General features: G+C 52.5%; 2 protein-coding genes across 4 annotated transcripts in view; one reads left to right on the top strand and one right to left on the bottom strand.

Annotated features, from left to right (window-relative positions):
- LOC142243703 (uncharacterized) overlaps positions 1 to 16372 on the bottom strand; it is a 36874-nt gene extending 20502 nt beyond the window's left edge. The window contains exon 1 of one of the 3 annotated variants that reach the window (XM_075315873.1): positions 16260 to 16372. The gene's annotated coding sequence lies outside the window, so the exon portion shown is untranslated. Of the gene's footprint in view, positions 1 to 15606; positions 15660 to 16259 lie in introns of those variants that run through there. The other 2 variants (XM_075315876.1, XM_075315874.1) reach the window with 2 other exon arrangements.
- Positions 16373 to 16558: 186 nt separating this feature from the next.
- Positions 16559 to 25714, top strand: part of LOC142243991 (uncharacterized) — a 265484-nt gene continuing 256328 nt past the window's right edge. The window contains 2 exon segments of the mRNA XM_075316176.1: positions 16559 to 16849; positions 23847 to 23955. Of these exon segments, the coding sequence (XP_075172291.1) occupies positions 23895 to 23955 (61 nt within the window). The 5' untranslated portion in view covers positions 16559 to 16849; positions 23847 to 23894.

Genomic DNA, 25714 nt, shown 5'->3' with positions numbered 1-25714 from the left:
CAAACTTGACCCCAAAAGATGAACCCCATATAAGTCAATGGAGTGCTGTAAAATGGTTATAGTTCGGGCTAGGGGGTGCTAAAGGAAGCAAAAATGGGGTAAGAGCAGGACAATTATAGATACTGTGTTTCCTGAATGATAACACAGTAGTTAGTCCCTTTTCTGGCCCGCTCATTAAACTTCATGAATAGTCACCACTTACCCCCCCTCCCCCCCCATTCTGTGATTGGTTGCAGTCAGGCTGCTGTATTGTAGTGTAAAATTAAATTGTTTATAATAATAAAAAAAAGACGTATGGTTCCCCTCTACTTTGCTAACCTGCCAATATAAAGGAGCAGCTGTTGGCCGATATCAGGCTGGGAAGGTGCCAATATCCATGGCTTTTCCCAATATGATAATTGAAGCCCTGAATGGTCAGCCTTAGCTTGGCTGTTTAGCAAGAGCAGGGTGGACCATATCTTAAATAAAACGTTGGGGTCGCTCCTAGTTTTGATAACCAGCGCAGATAAAGCTGACAGCTGAGGGCTATTATCAGGCAGGGAAAGGATATGGTTATTGGACCATCCCAGCAAAAAAATATATCCGCCCGCAGCCGCCCCAGAGTTGGCACATCACATTACCCAGCTCATCCCGTTTGCACATCAAGCCATGGTGTTCGTAATGGAGAGGTGTCTATGAGACACCCCATGACTAACCTGTAAGTAAAAAGAAAAACAAAAACACAGAAAAATCCTTTATTTGAAATTAAAGACACCCTTTTTCACCCATTAACTCCCAAAATATCTCCAGGTCTGACGTAATGTACGTCGTCTCATGACGATCCTCAGCTCTGCTACATCCGGAGGCCGCGGTGAGCAGTGACATTAGAAAACTTGACTGCTCACTGCAGCCTCCGGAGCACACTGAGGGCAGTGTGGGAGCCCCCAGTTGTGAGAAGCGGGGAAGTCATTGAGGTCATTGGAGTTCACAGCTCGCAGTTCTGACGGTATCAACACTGACCGCAGGTGAACTCCGTACTGGACTGCTCTGCCGCTGTGTAAGGCTGCTTTCACACATCAGTTTATTGGCATCAGGCACAATCCGGCGAAAAATGGATAAAACGATCCGGTGCCGGATCCGTTCTTTTCCTCACTGAATTGTATTAGTGCCGGATTGTACCTGATGCCCTTGCGTTGCATCCGTCGTGCACCGGATCCGGCAAAATTTCTGTTTCCAGCTGCCGGAAAGGACGCAGCATGCAACGTTTTTTGGCAGTGGCAAAAAAATGGACCGCACCATCTGGCATCATGTATAATGAAAGCCTATGGGCGCCAGATCCGTCGTAATGTGGCATACAACGCATTACGGCGACGGATTCTGTTTTTTTCTACTGAGCATGCTCAGTAGCACAATGGATCCGTCTAAAAACTGAAGGAACTGATGAAAAAAACTGATGCAACCGATCCGTTTTTTTCGCCTGATCCGTTGCGTCAGTTTTTACACCAAATTGTGCCTAATGCCAAAAAACTGATGTGTGAAAGCAGCCCAACTTCCAGAATTTCTTTTTAATTTATAAATTGGTGAACGAAGGAATGTGGGGAAGAGTTTATGCAAATAACACACACACTGGAAAAAAGTATTTATGTTTTTTAACTACACTGACTGGGTTAGTAATGGGGGGTGTCTGATAGATGCCTCTTCATTACTAACCCCTGGGCCTGACGCCAGCTGTCAATTCATACTATATACAGACTGATGAAATTGCGACCAAAATTTGACATAATTAAAAACAGTATTTTTTTACAAGAATCCAGATGATCATTTAAACTATTTTTAATCCTTTTTTTCCCCTCACACTAAAGAACCCTGTGATTATGTAGAATATTAGACTGTGAACTACAGTTGGAGCTGTCGGACGTGGCTTTATTTTATATATATATTCATATAATTTTGACATTTTCTGGAGGTTGAATAATTATTTTGTTGCTTTAGTTTAAGGAAATTTAAACTAAAATTTTCAGATGCAATTTTACTAATTATTTACTATTTGTTTTTTTATTCTTAATGTTTATAATTATTTTTAGTGAAAAATAAAAAAGTGAACACTTAAGTTGTTTTTTTTCCGCTCGGTCTATTTAATCCTACTAACCTTAATATAAATGGTTATTAACTGAAATTGGTGCAGATTTCCGTAAAATTTTATATTTTAAAATTTTGTTTTTATCCACAAACCTTTCCCCAATTAGCACCACACCAAGGCAATCGTGAAGAGCCGGGCAAAGTGCCAGGTTCTGGGGCGCCTGCAGGCTGCTGTTCTTAGGCTGGGAAGGACCAAATAACCATGTGTATTCCCAGCCTCATAATATCAACCCCCAGCAGTCTGCTTTACCTTGGCTGGTTATTAAAATTGGGGAAGACCACACACTTTCTCTCTTTTAGGCCTGCAACACACATCCGTTTAAAACGTGCGTTTGGTCCGTTTCCGTACATACCGGAGATACGACCAAACGTGCACATATTTTTTTTATGTTTAAAGGCACACGTGCGTGTTATTTGATCTTCCGTGTGTTCGTCCCACGTTTTTTGCTCCGTTTGGCACGGAAGCATGTTCGTTTTTGGGACGGAGCACGCACACACGGACATGTTAGCCTATGGGTGTCCAAATAAAACGTTCCTTGCACGGATGTGTGGTTATGTTGTCCGTGAGAAATGTACGTGTGTGATGCAAAATGTCGTTACTACATGTCGGAAGACAGAGTAGCGGGATGAGAATGAACTCGGGTGAACTTCACCCGACTTCATTGTCATGCCGCGGCTCTGTCTGTGTGCCGTGTACTGATTAGCGGTCACCTGTGAAGGATTCACCGGTGACCGCTAATCCCCCGAGTGACTGAAGTGTCCCCCCCTCTCTCATACTCACCGATCCCCGATGCTGCACGGCGTTCACACTGCTCCGGCGGCTTTTTCTAATTTGAAAAAGCCGGCCGCTCATTAAACAATCTCGTATTCCCTGCTTTCACCGCCCACCGGCGCCTATGATTGGTTGCAGTGAGACACGCCCCCACGCTGAGTGACAGGTGTCTCACTGCACCCAATCACAGCAGCCGGTGGGCGTGTCACTATGAAGTATAGAAATAAATAAATAAATAATTAAAAAAAAACGGCATGCGGTTCCCCCCAATTTTAATACCAGCCAGATAAAGCCATACGGCTGCAGGCTGGTATTCTCAGAAATTTATTTATTTATTTCTATACTTCATAGTGTTTGTTTTTTATTTCTCATAAAGGATTTTTCAGTTGTGTGTGTTTATTTACTGTAATTTACAGATCAATCATGGAAGGTATCTCCGGGAGACGCATGACATGATTAATCTAGGATTTAGTGGCAGCTATGGGCTGCCATTAACTCCTTATTACCCCGATTTGCAACACACTAGGACAAATCGGGAAGAGCCGGGTACTGTCCCAGAACAGTCGCATCTAATGTATGCGGCCATTCTGGGCGGCTGCTGACTGATATTGTTAGGCTGGGGGGCTACCCATAACGTGGGGCTCCCCATCCTGAGAATACCAGCCTGCAGCCGTATGGCTTTATCTGGCTGGTATTAAAATTGGGGGGAACCGCATGCCGTTTTTTTTTAATTATTTATTTATTTATTTCTATACTTCATAGTGACACGCCCACCGGCTGCTGTGATTGGGTGCAGTGAGACACTTGTCACTCAGCGTGGGGGCGTGTCTCACTGCAACCAATCATAGGCGCCGGTGGGGGGAGAAAGCAGGGAATACGAGATTGTTTAATGAGCGGCAGGCTTTTTCAAATTAGAAAAAGCCGCCGGAGCAGTGTGAACGCCGTGCAGCGCCGGTGATCGGGGGATCGGTGAGTATGAGAGAGGGGGGACACTTCAGTCATTCGGGGGATTAGCGGTCACCGGTGAATCCTTCACAGGTGACCGCTAATCAGTACACGGCACACAGACAGAGCAACGGCATGACAATGAAGTCGGGTGAAGTTCACCCGAGTTCATTCTCATCGCGCTACTCTGTCTGCTGTCTGCCGACATGTAGTAACGACATTTTGCATCACACACGGACATTCCACACGGACAACACAAACACATGTCAGTTAAGTTTCACACGCACACACGGACATTTCACACGCACATACGGCTAGCATACGGGATACACACGCAGGCCACACATACCATAAAAACAGACCTAAAAAACGGAAAACGGACCCGAAAAACGGCCTGTTTTACACGGATGTGTGTTTTAGGCCTTAAGGCAACACAAGTTTAAATTATTTAAATAAATAAATAAAAAAGTGTGGGATCTCCTCTACTTTTGAAACCAGACAATGAGGGTTGCAGCCTGCAGTTTTGTGCCTTACTTGCACTAGTTATTTTTTTTTTTATAAGGGGGACCCCACACTTTTTTTTTTTAATTTATTTTAATAATTTAAAAAACCTGTGTTGCTCACCATGAGGTAAGGCACTAATCCTCAGTGACCTGCTACGGATAGCCTCCAGGTCCTACATTGAGGTACTGTCATGGACTGGGTATTTAACCCTCCGCTGGCAAGGAGAGGTGGACAGTACCTCCTGAAACGTTAGCCTAATCTCTTCAGCACCACGGCTCACTCACATGGAGAGAGCGCGTATATATAGTATAGAGGTAAAAGAGGAAGAATTGTGGTTAGGTGCGCTGCTGATCAGGAATACTGACACAAGGCTAATAGAAAAAATAATTTTATGATAAAAGTAGCAATAAAACGGACACTGCGCGTTTCTGGAATGATCCGTCCCCTTCTTCAGGAGTTGTCGAGACTCTCCATGGGTAACGGTTTCAGCACCGCAGCTGGAATTGCTCGTCCGTTCAGCACTGAACAGGACAAGGATCTGTCTCAGACTTATTCACAACACGCGGCTCCTTACTTGTATCCATCACTCAATCAGCAGCAGTCTCCATGCATGCCCCCTGTCACACAGCAAGACGGGGAAACAATGAAATGGCCACAGCCCAGAGTCATGATCTAAACCCAAAAGAAAACCTCTAGAAAATCCTTGGTGACAAAGTTACGACCAAAAAGCCACAACAGTCAAACAACTGTGGAAACGACTGGAAGAAGAGTGGACCAAAATTCCCCCAGAGCAGTGAGAGAGACTAGTGATGTCCTGTGTAAGAGACTGGAGGAAGAGTGGGCCAAAATCCCCCCAGAGCAGTGTGAGAGACTAGTGACGTCCTGTGGAAGAGACTGGAAGAAGAGTGGGCCAAAATCCCCCCAGAGCAATGTGAGAGACTAGTGACGTCTTGTGGAAGAGACTGGAAGAAGAGTGGGCCAAAATCCCCCCAGAGCAGTGTGAGAGACTAGTGACGTCCTGTGGAAGAGACTGGAAGAAGAGAGGGCCAAAATCCCCCCAGAGCAGTGAGAGAGACTAGTGATGTCCTGTGGAAGAGACTGGAAGAAGAGTGGGCCAAAATCCCCCCAGAGCAGTGTGAGAGACTAGTGATGTCCTGTGGAAGAGACTGGAAGAAGAGTGGGCCAAAATCCCCCCAGAGCAGTGTGAGAGACTAGTGACGTCCTGTGGAAGAGACTGGAAGAAGAGAGGGCCAAAATCCCCCCCAGAGCAGTGTGAGGGACTAGTGATGTCCTGTGTAAGAGACTGGAAGAAGAGTGGGCCAAAATCCCCCCAGAGCAGTGTGAGAGACTAGTGATGTCCTGTGGAAGAGACTGGAAGAAGAGTGGGCCAAAATCCCCCCAGAGCAGTGTGAGAGACTAGTGACGTCTTGTGGAAGAGACTGGAAGAAGAGTGGGCCAAAATCCCCCCAGAGCAGTGTGAGAGACTAGTGACGTCCTGTGGAAGAGACTGGAAGAAGAGAGGGCCAAAATCCCCCCAGAGCAGTGAGAGAGACTAGTGATGTCCTGTGGAAGAGCCTGGAAGAAGAGTGGACCAAAATCCCCCCAGAGCAGTGTGAGAGACTAGTGATGTCCTGTGGAGAGACTGGAAGAAGAGTGGGACAAAATCCCCCCAGAGCAGTGTGAGAGACTAGTGATGTCCCGTGGAAGAGACTGGAAGAAGAGTGGACCAAAATCCCCCCAGAGCAGTGAGAGAGACTAGTGATGTCCTGTGGAAGAGACTGGAAGAAGAGTGGCCAAAATCCTCCCAGAGCAGTGTGAGAGACTAGTGATGTCCTGTGGAAGAGACTGGAAGAAGAGAGGGCCAAAATCCCCCCAGAGCAGTGAGAGAGACTAGTGATGTCCTGTGGAAGAGACTGGAAGAAGAGGGGACCAAAATCCCCCCAGAGCAGTGTGAGAGACTAGTGATGTCCTGTGGAAGAGACTGGAAGTAGAGTGGAGCTGAGAATATCAGCCCCCAGCTAACTTTATCATGGCTGGGAATGAAAACTGGGGGGGACGCACGTCATTTTTAATATAAATAACAAAAAAAAATGAAAATTTCGTGCAGCCGATTTCAGCACCAAATGTGCACCTCCTGGCACAAAACCGTGGCAAAAAGCAGGAACAAAAAATCTTGGCAACAAATGCTTTAAAAAAAAAAACAACACATTTTTGCCAGGAAGTGAAGATTGGATGCAGGAATATGGTGTAAATATTTCAGCCCCAAATATACATCCCTTGGCCCAAAAATGAATAATTTATTTTTTTCTGCCAAGTGGTGGAAATTTGATGCTGAAATCTGGTGAAGCTGATTTCAGCACCAAATGTCCACCTCCTGGCAAAAAACAACGGCAAAAACCCTCTGCAAAAATACGCATTTTTTTTTGCCAGGATGTGTAGATTGGGTGCAGGAATATGTTATAAGAATTTCAGCACCAAATCTGCATCTCTTGACCAAAAAATCCTGCGATTTTCTGCTAGGAGATGCAGGTCTGTGAACTCAGTGACCTCCACCTGAGGTCAGGTTACCCGCGATCACAGGTGAAGGACCGTGGGAACCTCGAGCCGTGACCGCAAATGACCTGAGTGACGTCACCACTCATTGCGCAGCTCATTCATTCTCTGGAGCTCAAAGCGAGCGGTCGTGCTCTATGGCCACTCACTGTGATATTCAGATGTAGCAGAGCTGGATGCGGTGTGGGACCTCGTGTGGATTACACCGGAGCTGCAGGGTGTTGGGGGTTAAGAAAGTGGTGGAGGGGGCGGTTTGTACTTTATTAAAAATAAAGGATTTTTCTGTGTTTGTGCTCAATTTCATTTACAGGTTAGTGATGGCGGTATCTCAGACGTAGGGCTTAGTAGCAGCTGTGCGCTGTTATTAACCCCGCATTACCCCGTTGCCACCGCTCCAGGGGGAGCCGGTATTGCATCAGGATTGTCACATCTAAGGGTATGTGCGCACGAGGCGTTTTTTTTCACGCTGAGTTTTTATGTGCGTTTTTGTCTTGTCTTAAAAACACACCCGCGGCAAAAACACATGCGTTTTTACCGCGTTTTGGTGCGTTTTTTGCTCACTGCGTTTTTAATCAGTGAACAATGCCATTAAAGATTGTTGATGAAAGAAAAAAAAAGGTCTGATGTCATTTCCTTCTTCAATATGTTCTTCATTGTATGCAGGAGAGCAGACAGCAGCTGCAGAACTACAAGGCTCAGCATCCTCCATCCAGGACTGTATGCAGTTTTTTCCCCAAAAAAAAAAATGACATGGGCTTCGCTATATTTTTGTATGCTAGCCAGGTACAGCAGGCAGGTACGGGTTGCCCCCAACCCCCAGCTGCCTATTTGAAACCCGTCTGGCAATCAAAAATATAAGGAAGTCCCCTTTTTTTTAATTTAATAAATTTCAAGAAATAATTAAAAAAAAATTACGTGGGCTTCGCCCAATTTTTGAGTCCAGCCAGGTACAACTAGGCAGCTGGGGATTGGAATCCACAGTGCAGGGTGCCCATGCTTTCTGGGCACCCCCGCTGCAAATTGCAGTCCGCAGCCACCCCACAAAATGGCGCTTTCATAGAAGCGACATCTTCTAGCGCTGTAGCCAACTCTTCCAGCTGCCCTGATGTCAGGTGGCTTGCTGGGCAATAATGGAGTTAGGGCTAGCTGTATAGCTGGTCCTAAGCCCGAAATTCATGGTGTCACGCCAATATTAGACATGGCCACCATGAATTTCTAGTAAAGATAAAAAAAAAAAACACAACACATAGAAAAATATTTTTATTAGAAATAAAACACAACACAATTAGTGACTCCATCTTTATTGAAATAAACCCCCCTCCGCAGTAATCCTGGGTTAGGGTCCCACGCCGTCCAATCAGGATCCAATATCATCTGATCGGTTTGCTGGTAGGCATACCGATCAGATGATGTCAGGTTAAAGGACGTGAATCACATGACACATCAGCTGATTGTATAAACGGCTTTTATACAATCAGCTGATGCATCAGTAGAAAAAAAAAACAAAAAATACTCACTTATGTGCTGATTACCGGCAGCTCCTGGAGCAATCGGATGAGAGTCTGATCCTGTCCCATCGCTGCAGGAGCTGCCGGTAATCAGGGATGAAGCCTCCTGATGGCAGGATCAGCTGATAGCCGGCCGGGTGCTAAAAAGCCGGCGACACCGCGAGAATTACGATCAGCTGATGCGTCAGGTGACTGCATCAGGTGATCCACCGCCAGGTCCTGCAGCCATCGGACGTGCCCGAGGAGACTGCACACAGCTGGAGCGGCGGTAGCGGGAGAGGAGCTGGGAGCGGGCATGGCACCGGGAGTCTGCAGACAGGTGAGTATGACATTTTTTTTTTCTATTGTTCACTTTTATTTTTGCCGCTGCCTCCACCTCCCGCCCAGACATGGCGCCGCACGGGAGCAGACATGGCACCGGGCGGGTTGTGGAAGCGGCGGTGACGGCAATAGGAGGATTCACGCTTCTGTGTTTACCAACAGAAGGAATCCTCTTCCTGTACACGTCACTTTACTGCCCACCCCTTGCGTTTATAGCTGCGTTTTTAGTCATAGAAACACGGCTATATGCGTTTCTCAACATCTCATTGAATTCAATGGGTGAAAAACGCAGAAATAATTGACATGCTGTGTTTTTGTGGTCACCACAAAAACGCAGCTACAAAAAAATGCTGTGTGCGGACAGCAATAATGAAAACTCAGACATTGCTGGGGAAGCAATGTCACTGCGTTTTCAGCACAAAGAAGGGAATTTTGTTTACTTACCGTAAATTCCTTTTCTTCTAGCTCCAATTGGGAGACCCAGACAGTGTGTATAGCTACTGCCCTCTGGAGGCCGCACAAAGAACTACACTTAAAAGTGTAAGGCCCCTCCCCTTCTGGCTATACACCCTCCCGTAGGAGTACAGATTCCTCAGTTTTAGTACCAAAGCAAGAAGGAGGAAAGCCAATAACAGTTTCAAAAACAAATTCAATCCGATAACATGATCGGAGAACTTAAGAAACAACATGAACAACATGTGCACCCGAAAAACGAAACCCTAAGAACAAATAGGGCGGGTGCTGGGTCTCCCAATTGGAGCTAGAAGAAAAGGAATTTACGGTAAGTAAACAAAATTCCCTTCTTCTTTTTCGCTCCTAATTGGGAGACCCAGACAGTGGGACGTCCAAAAGCAGTCCCTGGGTGGGTAAAAAGATACCACATGAACGGGCTGTCAGACAGCCTCTTCCTACAGGTGGGCCACCGCCGCCTGAAGGACTTGTCTACCTAGGCTGGCATCTGCCGAAGCGTAGGTATGCACTTGATAGTGTTTGGTAAACGTGTGCAGACTCGACCAGGTAGCCGCCTGGCACACTTGCTGAGCCGTAGCCTGATGCCGCAATGCCCAGGACGCACCCACGGCTCTGGTAGAATGGGCCTTCAGTCCAGATGGAATCGGAAGCCCAGCAGAACGGTATGTGTGAAGAATTGGTTCCTTGATCCACCGCGCCAGGGTGGATTTGGAAGCTTGCGATCCCTTATGCTGACCAGCGACTAGGACAAAGAGCGCATCAGAACGGCGTAGAGCCGCCGTGCGAGAAATGTAAATCCTGAGTGCTCTCACCAGGTCCAACAGATGTAAACCCTTTTCAAATTGGTGAACTGGATGCGGACACAAAGATGGTAAAGTGATATCCTGATTGAGATGAAAGGAAGAAACCACCTTGGGAGAAAACTCTGGAATTGGACGCAGTACTACCTTGTCTTGGTGAAACACCAGGAAGGGAGATTTGCAAGATAACGCCGCTAGCTCGGACACTCTTCGAAGAGACGTGACCGCCACAAGAAAAACTACCTTTTGTGAAAGCCGAGAAAGGGGAACCTCTTTCAAAGGCTCGAAAGGCGGCTTCTGGAGAGCAATGAGAACCTTGTTCAGATCCCAGGGTTCCAATGGCCGTCTGTAAGGAGGAACAATATGACAAACTCCTTGGAGAAACGTGCGTACTTTAGAAAGCTGTGCCAAGCGCTTCTGAAAGAATACGGATAGCGCGGAGACTTGACCCTTAAGAGAGCTAAGCGACAAACCTTTTTCCAACCCAGACTGCAGGAAGGAAAGAAAAGTTGGCAATGCAAATGGCCAGGGAGAAAACCCTTGAGCCACGCACCACGCTAAGAATATCTTCCACGTTCTGTGATAGATCTTAGCTGAGGATGGTTTTCTAGCCTGTCTCATTGTGGCAACAACTTCATGAGATAAACCTGAGGCCGCTAGGATCCAGGACTCAATGGCCACACAGTCAGGTTCAGGGCCGCAGAATTCAGATGGAAAAACGGCCCTTGAGACAGCAAATCTGGACGGTCTGGTAGTGTCCACGGTTGGCCTACCGTGAGATGCCACAGATCCGGGTACCACGACCTTCTTGGCCAATCTGGAGCGACGAGTATGGCTCGATGGCAGTCGGACCTGATTTTCCGGAGAACTCTGGGTAACAATGCTAGAGGTGGGAACACATAGGGGAGTCGGAATTGCGACCAATCCTGAACCAAGGCGTCTGCCGCCAGTGCTCGGTGATCGTGAGACCGTGCCATGAAAACTGGGACCTTGTTGTTGTGTCGTGACGCCATCAGATCGACGTCCGGCGTCCCCCAGCGGCAACAGATCTGCTGAAACACGTCCGGGTGAAGGGACCATTCTCCTGCGTCCATGCCCTGGCGACTGAGAAAGTCTGCTTCCCAGTTTTCCACGCCTGGGATGTGAACTGCGGATATGGTGGACGCTCTGCTTTCCACCCACGTCAAAATCCGATGGACTTCTTGAAAAGCTTGGCGACTGCGTGTTCCCCCTTGGTGGTTGATGTACGCCACCGCCGTGGAATTGTCCGACTGAATCCGAATCTGCTTGCCTTCCAGCCATTGTTGGAAGGCTCGCAGGGCAAGATAGATTGCTCTGATTTCCAGAACATTGATCTGCAGGGTGGACTCTTCCAGAGTCCACATCCCCTGAGCCCTGTGGTGGAGATACACCGCTCCCCACCCTGATAGGCTCGCATCCGTCGTGACCACTGCCCAGGACGGGGGAAGGAACGACTTTCCCTGTGACAATGAGGTGGGGAGAAGCCACCAACGCAGAGAGTCCTTGGCAGTCTGAGAGAGGGAGACAGTCCTGTCGAGGGACGTCGATTTCCCGTCCCATTGGCGTAGAATGTCCCATTGTAGAGGGCGCAGATGAAACTGCGCGAACGGGACTGCCTCCATTGCTGCTACCATCTTTCCTAGGAAATGCATGAGGCGCCTCAGTGAGTGCGACTGGCTCTGAAGGAGAGATTGCACTCCAGTCCGTAGCGAGCACTGCTTGTCCAGTGGAAGCTTCACTATCGCTGAGAGAGTATGAAACTCCATGCCAAGATAAATCAGAGATTGGGTCGGGGTTAGATGAGACTTTGGAAAGTTGATAATCCACCCGAAACTCTGGAGAGTGTCTAGTGCCACCTTCAGACTGTGTTGGCATGCCTCTTGAGAGGGTGCCTTTATAAGCAGGTCGTCTAGATACGGGATGACCGAGTGACCCTGCGAGTGCAGAACAGCTACTACTGCTGCCATGACCTTGGTGAAGACCCGGGGGGCTGTTGCCAGACCGAAAGGTAACGCTACGAACTGCAGGTGTTCGTCGTGTATGACGAAGCGTAGGAAACGCTGATGCTCTGGTGCGATCGGCACGTGGAGATACGCATCTTTGATATCTATTGATGCTAGAAAATCTCCTTGAGACATTGAGGCTATGACGGAGCGTAGGGATTCCATCCGGAACCTCCTGACTTTTACGTGTCTGTTGAGCAACTTTAGATCCAGGACGGGCCGATACGATCCGTCCTTTTTTGGGACCACAAACAGATTGGAGTAAAAACCGTGACCTTGTTCCTGAAGAGGGACGGAGGTCACCACTCCTTCCGCTTTTAGAGCGGCCACCGCCTGCAACAGAGCATCGGCTCGGTCTGGTGGGGGAGAAGTTCTGAAGAAACGAGTTGGCGGACGAGAACTGAACTCTATCCTGTACCCGTGAGATAGAATATCCCTCACCCAACGGTCTTTGACGTGTGACAGCCAGATGTCGCCAAAGTGGGAAAGCCTCCCACCGACCGCGGGTGTGGGAATCGGAGACCGCAAGTCAGGAGGACGCCGTCTTGGCAACGGTTCCTCCGGCTGCCCTTTTTGGGCGTGACTGAGACCTCCAAGAATCTGAGCGTCTCTGGTCCTTTTGAGTCTTTTTTGACGAGGTGAATTGGGACCTGCCCGGTCCTCGAAAGGACCGATAACCAGACTGACCCTTCCTCTGTTGGGGTCTGTTTTGTCTGTGTTGCGGTAAGGATGAGTCCTTACCCTTGGAGTGTTTGATGATTTCATCCAAACAATCGGTCACGAGAAAAAGGCAAATTGGTTAAGCACTTCTTGGAATGAGAATCTGCTTTCCAATGTCTCAACCACAGGGCCCTACGCAAAACAACGGAGTTGGCTGACGCCACTGCCGTGCGGCTTGTAGCGTCAAGAACAGCATTAATCGCGTACGACGCGAATGCCGCCATTTGCGAGGTCAATGGTGCTACCTGCGGGGCAGATGCACGTGTGACGGAGTCAACTCGCGCAAGCCCGGCTGAGATAGCTTGGAGTGCCCATACGGCTGCAAAAGAAGGCGCCAATGACGCTCCAATCGCTTCATAGATGGATTTCAGCCAGAGCTCCATCTGCCTGTCAGTGGCATCTTTAAGTGCCGCTCCATCTTCAACTGCAACCAAGGATCTAGCTGCAAGCCTGGAAATTGGAGGATCCACTTTTGGACACTGGGTCCAACCCTTGACCACCTCAGGGGGAAAAGGATAGCGTGTATCTTTAAGCCGTTTAGGAAAACGCCTTTCAGGATAAGCGTGGGGTTTCTGGATTGCGTCTCTAAAGTCAGCGTGGTCCAGAAAAGTGCTTAAAGTACGCTTAGGGTATCTGAAATGGATTCTCTCGTGCTGCGAAGCTGACTCCTCCACAAGAGGAGCTGGTGGGGAAATATTTAACATCTTATTGATGTTAAATATAAGATCATTAACTATGGCGTCACCATCTGGTGTATCTAGATTGAGAGCGGTCCCAGGATCAGAATCCTGATCAGTTACGTCCGCCTCATCACCCATAGATTCATCTCGCTGGGATCCTGACCATTGAGATGAATGTGAAGGCCCGTCATAGCGAGCCCGCTTAGGCTGCCCGGGGCCATCATCCGAGTCAGAGTCTTCACCCTGAGGTGTATATGCCCGTCCCGGAGCTTGGAGCTGAGGGGGACCAGGGGGCAATGATTGCACAGTGTCCGTGGCCTGAAGTACAGGCCTAGCTCGCAATGTGTCAAGAATTTGTGACATAGTGAGAGACATTCTGTCAGCAAAAGCTGCAAACTCAGTTCCTGTCACCTGGACAGCATTCACAGGTGGTACACCCTGGGTCACGTCCAGCAGAGGTCCCGACTGTGCAAGCGCCGCAGGGGCCGAGCACTGCACACAATGGGGGTCCGTGGAGCCTGCCGGTAGAAAAGTCCCACATGCGGTGCAGGAAGCATATAATGTCTGTGCTTTGGCACCCTTGCGTTTTGCGGACGACATGCTGCTGGCTCTCTGCAATGTGAGAGAGTCTATAGCCAAAGGGCGACCAGCGCTATGCAATACAAAGTATTTGTAGCAACAAAATACTAAGAATAGTACTGGCACAAGAGGGGGTGAGCCCTGAGGGCTGCTTACCGCCCGCTGAATAGCGGGTAAGAGGCTGCAGAATTCCTTGTCTGGGTCTCCCCGGCTCCCCTCTGCAGCTCAGCGTGTCAGCAGGAATGGCTGCCGGCGTCTGTGGAGAGGGGCGGTCCGTGGGAGTTCCCAAACAAAAGTGCGGGAAACAGTGTCCCCTCTGTGCCGATTGGGAGGGCTGGAGTATGTAAAAACGACTCCAGCCCTCAGCGCTGATGCACTGGCCAGCGTCCCGCCCCTCTCCTGACTGGCAGGTCTGGGGGCGGGAACGAACGGAAGCAGGCCGCAAAAAGCCGGGGACTCGAGTTATCAGCGCGGCCGCCGTAAAAGCGCGGGCCGCGCTGAAGTCCCCGGCGCACCACAAGTGCCAGCCGCGCCGCAATCCCAGCGGCCGGCATGACCGAATCCTAAACGTGGCCAGCGTCCCGCCCCTCTCCTGACTGGCAGGTCCGGGGGCGGGAACGAACGGAAGCAGGCCGCAAAAGCCGGGGACTCGAGTTATCAGCGCGGCCGCCGTAAAAGCGCGGGCCGCGCTGAAGTCCCCGGCGCACCACAAGTGCCAGCCGCGCCGCAGTCCCAGCGGCCGGCGCGACCGATTCCTGGAAGTGTGCCTGCTTCAGCTAAGCTGAATGAGGCCATGGCACAAGCGCCGTAGCGCAGATGTCCCCCGGCGCACTACAACACCCAGCATGCTGCGGTGTGAGCGCCAAATGCACGGGGACACAGAGTACCTTGAGGAAGCAGGGCCATGTCCCTGATGTACTCCGCTCCATCCAGCATCTTCTCCAGGGGCTGTAGATGGAGCACGGTCTCAGTGCCTGGAGACCAGTAAATCCCACTTCACCCAGAGCCCTGTAAAAAGGGATGGGGAAGGAATCAGCATGTGGGCTCCTGCCGCCGTACCCGCAATGGGTACCTCAACCTTACAAACACCTCCGACATACAGTGGGGTGAGAAGGGAGCATGCTGGGGACACTATATGTGTCCTCTTTTCTTCCATCCGACATAGTCAGCAGCTGCTGCTGACTAAAAACAATGGAGCTATGCGTGCGTGTCTGACCTCCTGCGCACAAAGCTAAAACTGAGGAATCCGTACTCCTACGGGAGGGTGTATAGCCAGAAGGGGAGGGGCCTTACACTTTTAAGTGTAGTTCTTTGTGCGGCCTCCAGAGGGCAGTAGCTATACACACTGTCTGGGTCTCCCAATTAGGAGCGAAAAAGAAAACGCGGTAAAAAACGCCGCTAAAAACGTCTAGTGCGCACAAGGCCTAATAGATGCAGCAATCCCGGATGTTGGTGAGTTCAATTAACTCTAATGAGTCCAAGAATCTCCAGTGCGGCCTCCGTACACTGCGGGGGAGGGGCTCCAGCACCGGCCACACCCCCAGCGCAGCAGACACCGGGCGGAGGCCGCTCAGCAGCGCATGTGAGGAGAGAAGAGGGAGAATCACTCACCACAGAACTGGAGCCAGAAGACGCGCTCTACAGAGGGGCGGGGCATACACCACGTGACCGCACTGAGGGGAACCCACCAATACACGCAGATGGGCGGAGCATACACCATGTGACCGCACTGAGGGGAACCCACCAATACACGCAGATGAGCGGAGCATCCACCATGTGACCGCACTGAGGGGAACCCACCAATACACGCAGATGAGCGGAGCATCCACCATGTGACCGCACTGAGGGGAACCCACCAATACACGCAGATGGGCGGAGCATCCACCACGTGACCGCACTGAGGGGACCCACCAATACACGCAGATGGGCGGAGCATCCACCATGTGACCGCACTGAGGGGAACCCACCAATACACGCAGATGGGCGGAGCCTGGACACACCCACACCACCAGTCACATGACTCCTCTCAGTGCGCGGTCATTGGGCGCCTGACACCGCAGCGGCCATGTTGGATAAGGGAAACCTGCCAGACCCTGCACTAGTGCTGCGATAATCTGATCACATAGAGGAGATAAGGCCACAAACAAGAGAAGAAGCCAAAGTCACATGACTGTAAGGAAATGACCTCCAGGAGACACAAGAGGGCGGAATTCCCATACAATGTCCCTATGCCAGACACGGGGGAGAACCAGCAGCGGCCAAACCTGCAACATCCGGACCCCGGGGGGGGAGGAGCCGCAGAGCCTCAGTCTCCCGACCGCAGCCCGCACCCGGCCTCACAGGAGGAGGAGACCCCGTAGTGTGTGACGTCACATCCGACCGCAGCCCGCACCCGGCCTCACAGGAGGAGGAGACCCCGTAGTGTGTGACGTCACATCCGGCCGCAGCCCGCACCCGGCCTCACAGGAGGAGGAGACCCCGTACACTGTGACGTCACATCCGGCCGCAGCACCGCACCCGTCCGCTCAGGGAGACGCTAGAATGTATGGGCTACTCCCAGGTTAGTGGGCGTGGCTCGGTGGTGGGCGTGGCGATGTTTCCTCCCATCCCGCCTCTTTTATTATAAACTACTCCATGACCACGTGAACGTAGAAAAAAATTATCGTCTGGAAACTTCTGAACACGCCCCTATCACGTGACAAATTACGTCATACCTGTAAGGAGACCATACAGTCTAGCATCTCCCAGTGTAGAATGCGCGCGTGCTGTCGCTGCAGCGGAGCCTGAAGCAACGGGAGCCGCGATTTCACTAAAACGTTGTGTTTTGGACTGTCCGGTGTTGGCGGGTCAGACGGTCAGTCCCCGGCGGATACACGGAGCTCCTCCATTCTTCTTGCTGTTCTTCTCTGCCGCTTCCCTTCCTCTCGGCTCCGCCATTATGCGCCGCCGTCTCTATAGCGAGGAGTCTCCTGCCAGTGAGAAGCCGCCTGTGCAGAATTCCTCCATTCACACTGCTGCGGATTATCTCATCTTTATTCCTATTTCCCCTTTATCTGCATTCTCCTTTATTTATCCTGCTTTTGTGCTCGGTGTCTGGAAACAGTCAGCAGGACGATCACAGGGAGGGCGGCGTGACTACGGGAGGACGGCAGGGGAGGGCGGCGTGACTACGGGAGGACGGCAGGGGAGGGCGGCGTGACTACGGGAGGACGGCAGGGGAGGGCGGCGTGACTACGGGAGGACGGCAGGGGAGGACTGCGTGACTACGGGTGGACGGCGTGACTACGGGAGGACGGCGTGACTACGGGAGGACAGCAGGGGAGGGCGGCGTGACTACGGGTGGACGGCGTGACTACGGGAGGACGGCGCGACTACGGAAGGACCGCAGGGGAGGACGGCGCGACTACGGGAGGACCGCAGGGGAGGACGGCGCGACTACGGGAGGACCGCAGGGGAGGACGGCGCGACTACGGGAGGACCGCAGGGGAGGACGGCGCGACTACGGGAGGACCGCAGGGGAGGACGGCGCGACTACGGGAGGACCGCAGGGGAGGGCGGCGTGACTACGGGAGGGCGGCGTGACTACGGGAGGACGGCGTGACTACGGGAGGACGGCGTGACTACGGGAGGACGGCGTGACTACGGGAGGACGGCAGGGGAGGGCGGCGTGACTACGGGAGGACGGCGTGACTACGGGAGGACGGCGTGACTACGGGAGGACGGCAGGGGAGGGCGGCGTGACTACGGGAGGACGGCGTGACTACGGGAGGACGGCGTGACTACGGGAGGACGGCGTGACTACGGGAGGACGGCAGGGGAGGGCGGCGTGACTACGGGAGGACGGCAGGGGAGGGCGGCGTGACTACGGGAGGACGGCAGGGGAGGGCGGCGCCGACTACGGGAGGACGGCAGGGGAGGGCGGCGCCGACTACGGGAGGACGGCAGGGGAGGGCGGCGCCGACTACGGGAGGACGGCAGGGGAGGACGGCGCCGACTACGGGAGGACGGCAGGGGAGGGCGGCGTGACTACGGGAGGGCGGCGTGACTACGGGAGGACGGCAGGGGAGGGCGGCGTGACTACGGGAGGACGGCAGGGGAGGGCGGCGTGACTACGGGAGGACGGCAGGGGAGGGCGGCGTGACTACGGGAGGACGGCAGGGGAGGGCGGCGTGACTACGGGAGGACGGCAGGGGAGGACGGCGCCGACTACGGGAGGACGGCAGGGGAGGGCGGCGTGACTACGGGAGGACGGCAGGGGAGGGCGGCGTGACTACGGGAGGACGGCAGGGGAGGGCGGCGTGACTACGGGAGGACGGCAGGGGAGGGCGGCGTGACTACGGGAGGACGGCAGGGGAGGGCGGCGTGACTACGGGAGGACGGCAGGGGAGGACGGCGCCGACTACGGGAGGACGGCAGGGGAGGGCGGCGTGACTACGGGAGGACGGCAGGGGAGGGCGGCGTGACTACGGGAGGACGGCGTGACTACGGGAGGACGGCGTGACTACGGGAGGACGGCGTGACTACGGGAGGACGGCAGGGGAGGGCGGCGTGACTACGGGAGGGCGGCGCCGACTACGGGAGGACGGCAGGGGAGGGCGGCGCCGACTACGGGAGGACGGCAGGGGAGGGCGGCGTGACTACGGGAGGGCGGCAGGGGAGGGCGGCGTGACTACGGGAGGACGGCAGGGGAGGGCGGCGTGACTACGGGAGGACGGCAGGGGAGGGCGGCGTGACTACGGGAGGACGGCAGGGGAGGGCGGCGTGACTACGGGAGGGCGGCGTGACTACGGGAGGGCGGCAGGGGAGGGCGGCGTGACTACGGGAGGGCGGCGTGACTACGGGAGGGCGGCGTGACTACGGGAGGGCAGCAGGGGAGGGCGGCGTGACTACGGGAGGACGGTAGGGGAGGGCGGCGTGACTACGGGAGGGCGGCAGGGGAGGGCGGCGTGACTACGGGAGGACGGCGCCGACTACGGGAGGACGGCAGGGGAGGGCGGCGCCGACTACGGGAGGGCGGCGCCGACTACGGGAGGACGGCAGGGGAGGACGGCGCCGACTACGGGAGGACGGCAGGGGAGGGCGGCGTGACTACGGGAGGGCGGCGTGACTACGGGAGGGCGGCGTGACTACGGGAGGGCGGCGTGACTACGGGAGGACGGCGTGACTACGGGAGGACGGCAGGGGAGGGCGGCGTGACTACGGGAGGACGGCAGGGGAGGGCGGCGTGACTACGGGAGGACGGCAGGGGAGGGCGGCGCCGACTACGGGAGGACGGCAGGGGAGGACGGCGCCGACTACGGGAGGACGGCAGGGGAGGGCGGCGCCGACTACGGGAGGACGGCAGGGGAGGGCGGCGTGACTACGGGAGGACGGCAGGGGAGGGCGGCGTGACTACGGGAGGACGGCAGGGGAGGGCGGCGTGACTACGGGAGGACGGCAGGGGAGGGCGGCGTGACTACGGGAGGACGGCAGGGGAGGGCGGCGTGACTACGGGAGGACGGCGCCGACTACGGGAGGACGGCAGGGGAGGGCGGCGTGACTACGGGAGGACGGCAGGGGAGGGCGGCGTGACTACGGGAGGACGGCAGGGGAGGGCGGCGTGACTACGGGAGGACGGCAGGGGAGGGCGGCGTGACTACGGGAGGGCGGCAGGGGAGGGCGGCGTGACTACGGGAGGGCGGCGTGACTACGGGAGGGCGGCAGGGGAGGGCGGCGTGACTACGGGAGGGCGGCGTGACTACGGGAGGGCAGCAGGGGAGGGCGGCGTGACTACGGGAGGACGGTAGGGGAGGGCGGCGTGACTACGGGAGGACGGCAGGGGAGGGCGGCGTGACTACGGGAGGACGGTAGGGGAGGGCGGCGCGACTACGGGAGGACGGCGCAACTACGGGAGGACGGCGCGACTACTGAAGGACCACAGGGGAGGCCGGTGCGACTACGGGGGACGGCGCGACTACGGGAGGACCACAGGGGAGGGCAGCGTGACTGCAGGAGGACCACAGGGGAGGCTGGCGCGACTACGGGAGGACCACAGGGGAGGCCGGCGCGACTACGGGAGGACCACAGGGGAGGCCGGCGCGACTACGGGAGGACCACAGGGGAGGCTGGCGCGACTACGGGAGGACGGCGCGACTACTGAAGGACCACAGGGGAGGCCGGCGCGACTATGGGAGGCCGGCGCGACTATGGGAGGCCGGCGCGACTATGGGAGGCCGGCGCGACTACGAGAGGCCGGCGCGACTACTGAAGGACCACAGGAGAGGCCGGCGCGACTACGGGAGGCCGGCGCGACTACGGGGGACGGCGCGACTACGGGAGGATCACAGGGAAGGGCAGCGTGACTACAGGAGGACTGCATGAGGACCACAGGGGAGGATGGCGTGACTACGGGGGGGACGGCGTGACTACCGGAGGCCGGCGCGACTACGGGAGGACCACAAGGGAGGCCGGCGCGACTACGGGAGGACCACAAGGGAGGCCGGCGCGACTACATGAGGACCGCAGGAGAGGACAGTGCGACTACAGGAGGACCGCAGGAGAGGACAGTGTGACTACGGGGCGACCGCAGGGGAGGACATTAGCAGGGCAAGGTGGGACGACTGCAGGATGGCATGACTGCAGGGCAGAACAATCACAGGACAGGAGGGGACCGTAGGACGGCGCCATCTTACAATCCACCATTTATATTTTCTGCTAATCACTAAGCTCTAATTGCTCCGGCACATAAATCTGTGCATCGGGTGCTATGACTTCTGCTGGAGAAAAGCTTCAAATGAGAAACAGTGGAAATGTGTGTGAATACAGTAACAATATTCACAGACTCCGCTGCAGCCAATCTACAGTGTGTTATATACACTGTGTGCAGAATTATTAGGCAAGTTGTATTTTAGAGGATTTTTTTATTATTCATCAACAACTATGTTCTCAATCACCCAAAAGACTCATAAATATCAAAGCTTAATATTTTTGACAGTTGGAGGGTTTTTAGATTTGGCTTCTTAGGAGGATTCTGTTTGTGCAGGTAACTATTACTGTGCAGAATTATTAGGCAACTTAATAAAAACCAAATCTATTCCCATCTCACTTGTTTATTGTCACCAGGTAAACCAATACAACTGCACAAAATTTAGAAATAAACATTTCTGACATGCAAAACCAAAACCCCAAAAATTAGTGCCCAATATTGCCCCCTTTCTTTCTGATGACACTCAGCAGCCGACCATCCAGAGATTCTGTCATTGCTTGATCTGTTTACCATCAACATTGCGTGCAGCAGCCGCCACAGCCTCCAGACACTGCTCCCAGAGGTGGACTGTTTTCCCTCCCTGTAGATCTCACATTTTATGAGGGGCCATAGGTTCTCTATGGGGTTCAGATCAGGTGAACAAGGGGGCCATGTCATTATTTTTTCATCTTTTAGACCTTTACTGGCCAGCCACGCTGTGGAGTAGTTGGATGCATGTGATGGAGCATTGTCCTGCATGAAAATCATGTTTTTCTTGAGCGATAGCGACTTCTTCCTGTGCCACTGCTTGAAGAAGTTGTCTTCCAGAAACTGGCAGTAGGTCTGGGAGTTGAGCTTCCTCCATCCACAACCCGAAAATGTCCCACAAGTTGATCTTTGATAAAAGCCCATACCAGTGCCCACCTCCACCTTGCTGGCGTCTGAGTGGGAGTGGAGCTCTCTGCCCTTTACTGATCCAGCCTCTGGCCCATCCATCTGCCCATCAAGAGTCACTCTCATTTCATCAGTCCATAAAACCTGTGAAAAATCAGTCTTCAGATATTTCTTGGCCCAGTCTTGAGGTTTTATCTTCTGTTTCTTGGTCAGAGGTGGTGGTTTTCGGCCTTCCTTACCTTGGCCTGTCCCTGAGTATGGCACACCTTGTGCTTTTTGATACTCCAGTAACGGTGCAGCTCTAAAATATGGCCAAACTGGTGGCAAATGGCATCTTGGCAGCTTCACGCTTGATTTTCCTCAATTCATGGGCAGTTATTTTGCGCCTTTTTTGCCCAGCACGCTTTTTGCGAACCTGTTGGCTATTTGCCATGAAACGCTTGATTGTTCGGTGATCACGCTTCAAAAGGTTGGCAATTTCAAGACTGCTGCATCCCTCTGCAAGACATCGCACAATATGGACTTTTCAGAGCCCATCAAATCTCTCTCCTGACCCATTTTGCCAAAGGAAAGGAAGTTGCCTAATAGCTAAGCCCCCCTTATATAGGGTGTTGATGTCATTACACCGCACCCCTCCTCATTACAGAGAGGCACATCACCTGATTTACTTAATTGGTAGTTGGCTCTCAGCCTATACAGCTTGGAGTAGGACGACATGTATAACAAGTATCATGTGATCACAATACTCATTTGCCTAATAATTCTGCACACGGTGTATGTGGGGAGGTGGAGGAGGACTTGTCTGTGTATATACTATTTGTTATAAAGAGGAGGAAGATTCATCTGTATATATTATACTTGATTAGGGGGAACATTTGTCTGTGTATATATACTTTATGTTAGGACTTGTCTGTGTATATACTATTTGTGGAGTAGGACTCTTCTGTATATACTATATGTGGGGAGGAGGAGAACTTGTCTGTATATGTATATAAATTTACACTGTAGTGGTTCTAAGTAGTTTGATATGTGAAGTTATGGACCATTCATATGATAATAAATTCCTACTTTCTTGGTTTTCAACCATTGGAATATCTGGATTCTGTAGAAGCCTGTCTGATTGCAGAGGAGGCCGAGCCGAGAGGATGGATAAGAGCAGAGGCCGGGCCCGGAGGGGGGAGCAAGGGCAGAGGCCGAGAGGAGGGATAAGGGCAGAGGCCGAGAGGAGGGATAAGGGCAGAGGCCGAGAGGAGGGATAAGAGCAGAGGCCGAGAGGAGGGATAAGAGCAGAGGCCGAGAGGAGGGATAAGAGCAGGGGCCGAGAGGAGGGATAAGGGCAGGGGCCGAGAGGAGGGATAAGGGCAGGGGCCGAGAGGAGGGATAAGGGCAGGGGCCGAGAGGAGGGATAAGGGCAGGGACCGAGAGGAGGGATAAGGGCAGGGGCCGAGAGGAGGGATAAGGGCAGGGGCCGAGAGGAGGGATAAGGGCAGGGGCCGAGAGGAGGGATAAGGGCAGGGGCCGAGAGGAGGGATAAGGGCAGGGGCCGAGAGGAGGGATAAGGGCAGGGGCCGAGAGGAGGGATAAGGGCAGGGGCCCGGGCCTAGAGGAGGGATAAGAGCAGAGGCCGAGAGGAGGGATAAGAGCAGAGGCCGGGCCCGGAGGTGGGAGCAAGGGCAGAGTCCGAGCCGAGAGGAGGGATAAGAGCAGAGGCCCGGGCCTAGAGGAGGGATAAGGGCAGGGGCCGAGAGGAGTGATAAGAGCAGAGGCTGGGCCCGGAGGGGGAAGCAAGGGCAGAGGCCTGGAGGATACATCTGTTTTTACTACTTGCATTCGCCATGATGAATCATTCTGGAGGATCTTTCTCTCCTTTCTCTGGATTGTGCTCGTCTTTTCTTTTGCCCATTAGACATTAGGAATATATTATCTACTGGACGTTTCCATTCTCTTTCAAAGGGGTGTGTCCCTATAACACTGACAGCTGATTGGTCAGTGCATTTTGACTCCGACCTTGTTACACCTCATAGTAATGATCAGGAGGAAGAACAGAGGAACGGAGCAGCGCAGAGCAACAGGGAAAGAGGCTGCAGAATGATTATATTATGGGTAATGCAGGGAGTGACTAAAGCCGATGTGTCCGGAGAGCGATGGAAGCTTTCTACTGGTCTCTGATCATCTAGAACATTCCATGTGACGGTTGCTTTTGTCGGTGACTTTTCCATTATTTCTTTCACAGCTCAGAAATCCTGGTAAAGATCTGAGAAATATTAATTCTGCAGATATAATGGAGAGAGAAGAAAGTGATGTTGGTGGTGGTGATCGGTGCACAGAGGAGGATCCTGCAGGTAACCGCCCCGGTGAGGAGTCACCACTATATAACTCAAAGAAGAGTCACGTCCTCCTCGTTCTCTGGACCGGACAGTTCTGGGCCGGAGAGTCCCTTGTTCAGATAAATACAGATGATATCTGGTGATAATGTGATGGCGCTATATGTGATAACACCGCTGTGCACCTATAATATGGAGGTGAAATAGGATTATGTGCCCGGGGCCGATATCTTCATCATCTGCTGTCTCTACTGATGAGGAAGGAGGATTGTCCCAGTTTAGGCCTTGTTCACACACTACGGTTGTACCCACGTTTGTTTTTTTTTTACTGTTTTGCTGCAGAAATTTGTGCAGAAAATGGTTGTAACCTTTCTGCAGACATTCCCCAGCAAAACCTATGGAAAAAAAATAGCTGTGCGCACACTGCGTTTTTTTCTCAAGAACATTCTTTCTTTAGAAATTCTTGAGAAAAGGAATGTGCATGTCACTTCTTTTCTGCAGATACCTGCGGTATTTGTCATAGATAATGGTAAAAAAATGCAGGGACCAACCTGCGGAGAAAGCGCACCAAAAACGCACAAAACCGCATGCAGTTTTTGGTGCGTTTTTTGACCGCAAGTGCGGTAATCTTTCAGACTCAAGAAATGTCTTGAGAAAAATCTTTTTTCTAATGTGAACATAGCCTTAGAGACTTTGGCCCCATTAACTGCTATTAGACTCCTATCAGTTTACTGTACAGAGCACAGAATATGGAGACACACCCAAATTACAGGATGTTCGGAGGATGGATGGTCAATGTGATTGTCACCAGGGACCAGGAGGAAGAGACCAAGATGATAAATGATTATTATCATCATTGAAGTTTGGAGCCTTGTCCTTGCAGGCTTACAGTCTACAGGATAATTGGGAGGAGACAGGTTGGGTGCTTGCAGCAGCTTGGATGGTGGTGATGTTGGGGGAGACCTCCAGGGGGTCTCTCTCAGGGTCTCAGAGGAGGATTCCAAATCAGAACTGCACAGATGAATCAGGAGAAATGACCACACAGAGACATGTCTCTATCCGGGAGAAGCTCTATGCTCTTCTGACCCGTGTATTCAAAACATAGCATATATATACAGCTTACTCAATACATCCACGTTATCTATTAACCAATCAGCTAGCCGGCCATAGTTCATTCCTTGTCTGAACAGTCTTGGCAACATTCGTTAGCAAAACATTCAAGTGTGTTTAGACATAGATGAGTCTATGAATAGAAGAATGCTGGTCACCCATCTGAAACCACAGATAAGTATCTCTTCCATTCATTAATGTCAGTTACTTATTCATGAACTAAAACTTATTCTACTTAGCCCTGAGCATAATTTGTTTTGGTTATATCGTTAATATTTCAATAAGGTATATATGGAGAAGCAATGCATAAAGCATTCAAAGGACAGATCATCTTATTATTATACTGGACAAACGATTCGTAGCCTAGGCCTTCACAGTGAGACGGCAGCTCCGCTGGTCATGATGTGGCAGTGGGGTCATTGCAGGCTTTTGCTTTTCTGAAGAGATGGGTTTTCAAGTTGCATCTGAAAGCTTTGAATGTGGTGGATAATTAAATGTGTTGGGGGTCAGAATTCCAGAGGACGGGGGATACTCACAGGAAGTTTTTAAGGTTATTGGGTGAGGAATGTACAAGTGTGGAAGAGAGAAGAGGGCTGGTGATGACGTGATGGGAGATATCAAGAGATTACTATAGAGATGAATGGCATAAAAAATAAAATCAATTCTT

This window comes from Anomaloglossus baeobatrachus, chromosome 6, assembly GCF_048569485.1.
Source record: "Anomaloglossus baeobatrachus isolate aAnoBae1 chromosome 6, aAnoBae1.hap1, whole genome shotgun sequence".
Lineage (NCBI taxonomy): Eukaryota > Metazoa > Chordata > Amphibia > Anura > Aromobatidae > Anomaloglossus > Anomaloglossus baeobatrachus.
Note: the sequence above shows the minus strand (reverse complement) of the source record. Positions and strands in the feature narration are given on the sequence as shown.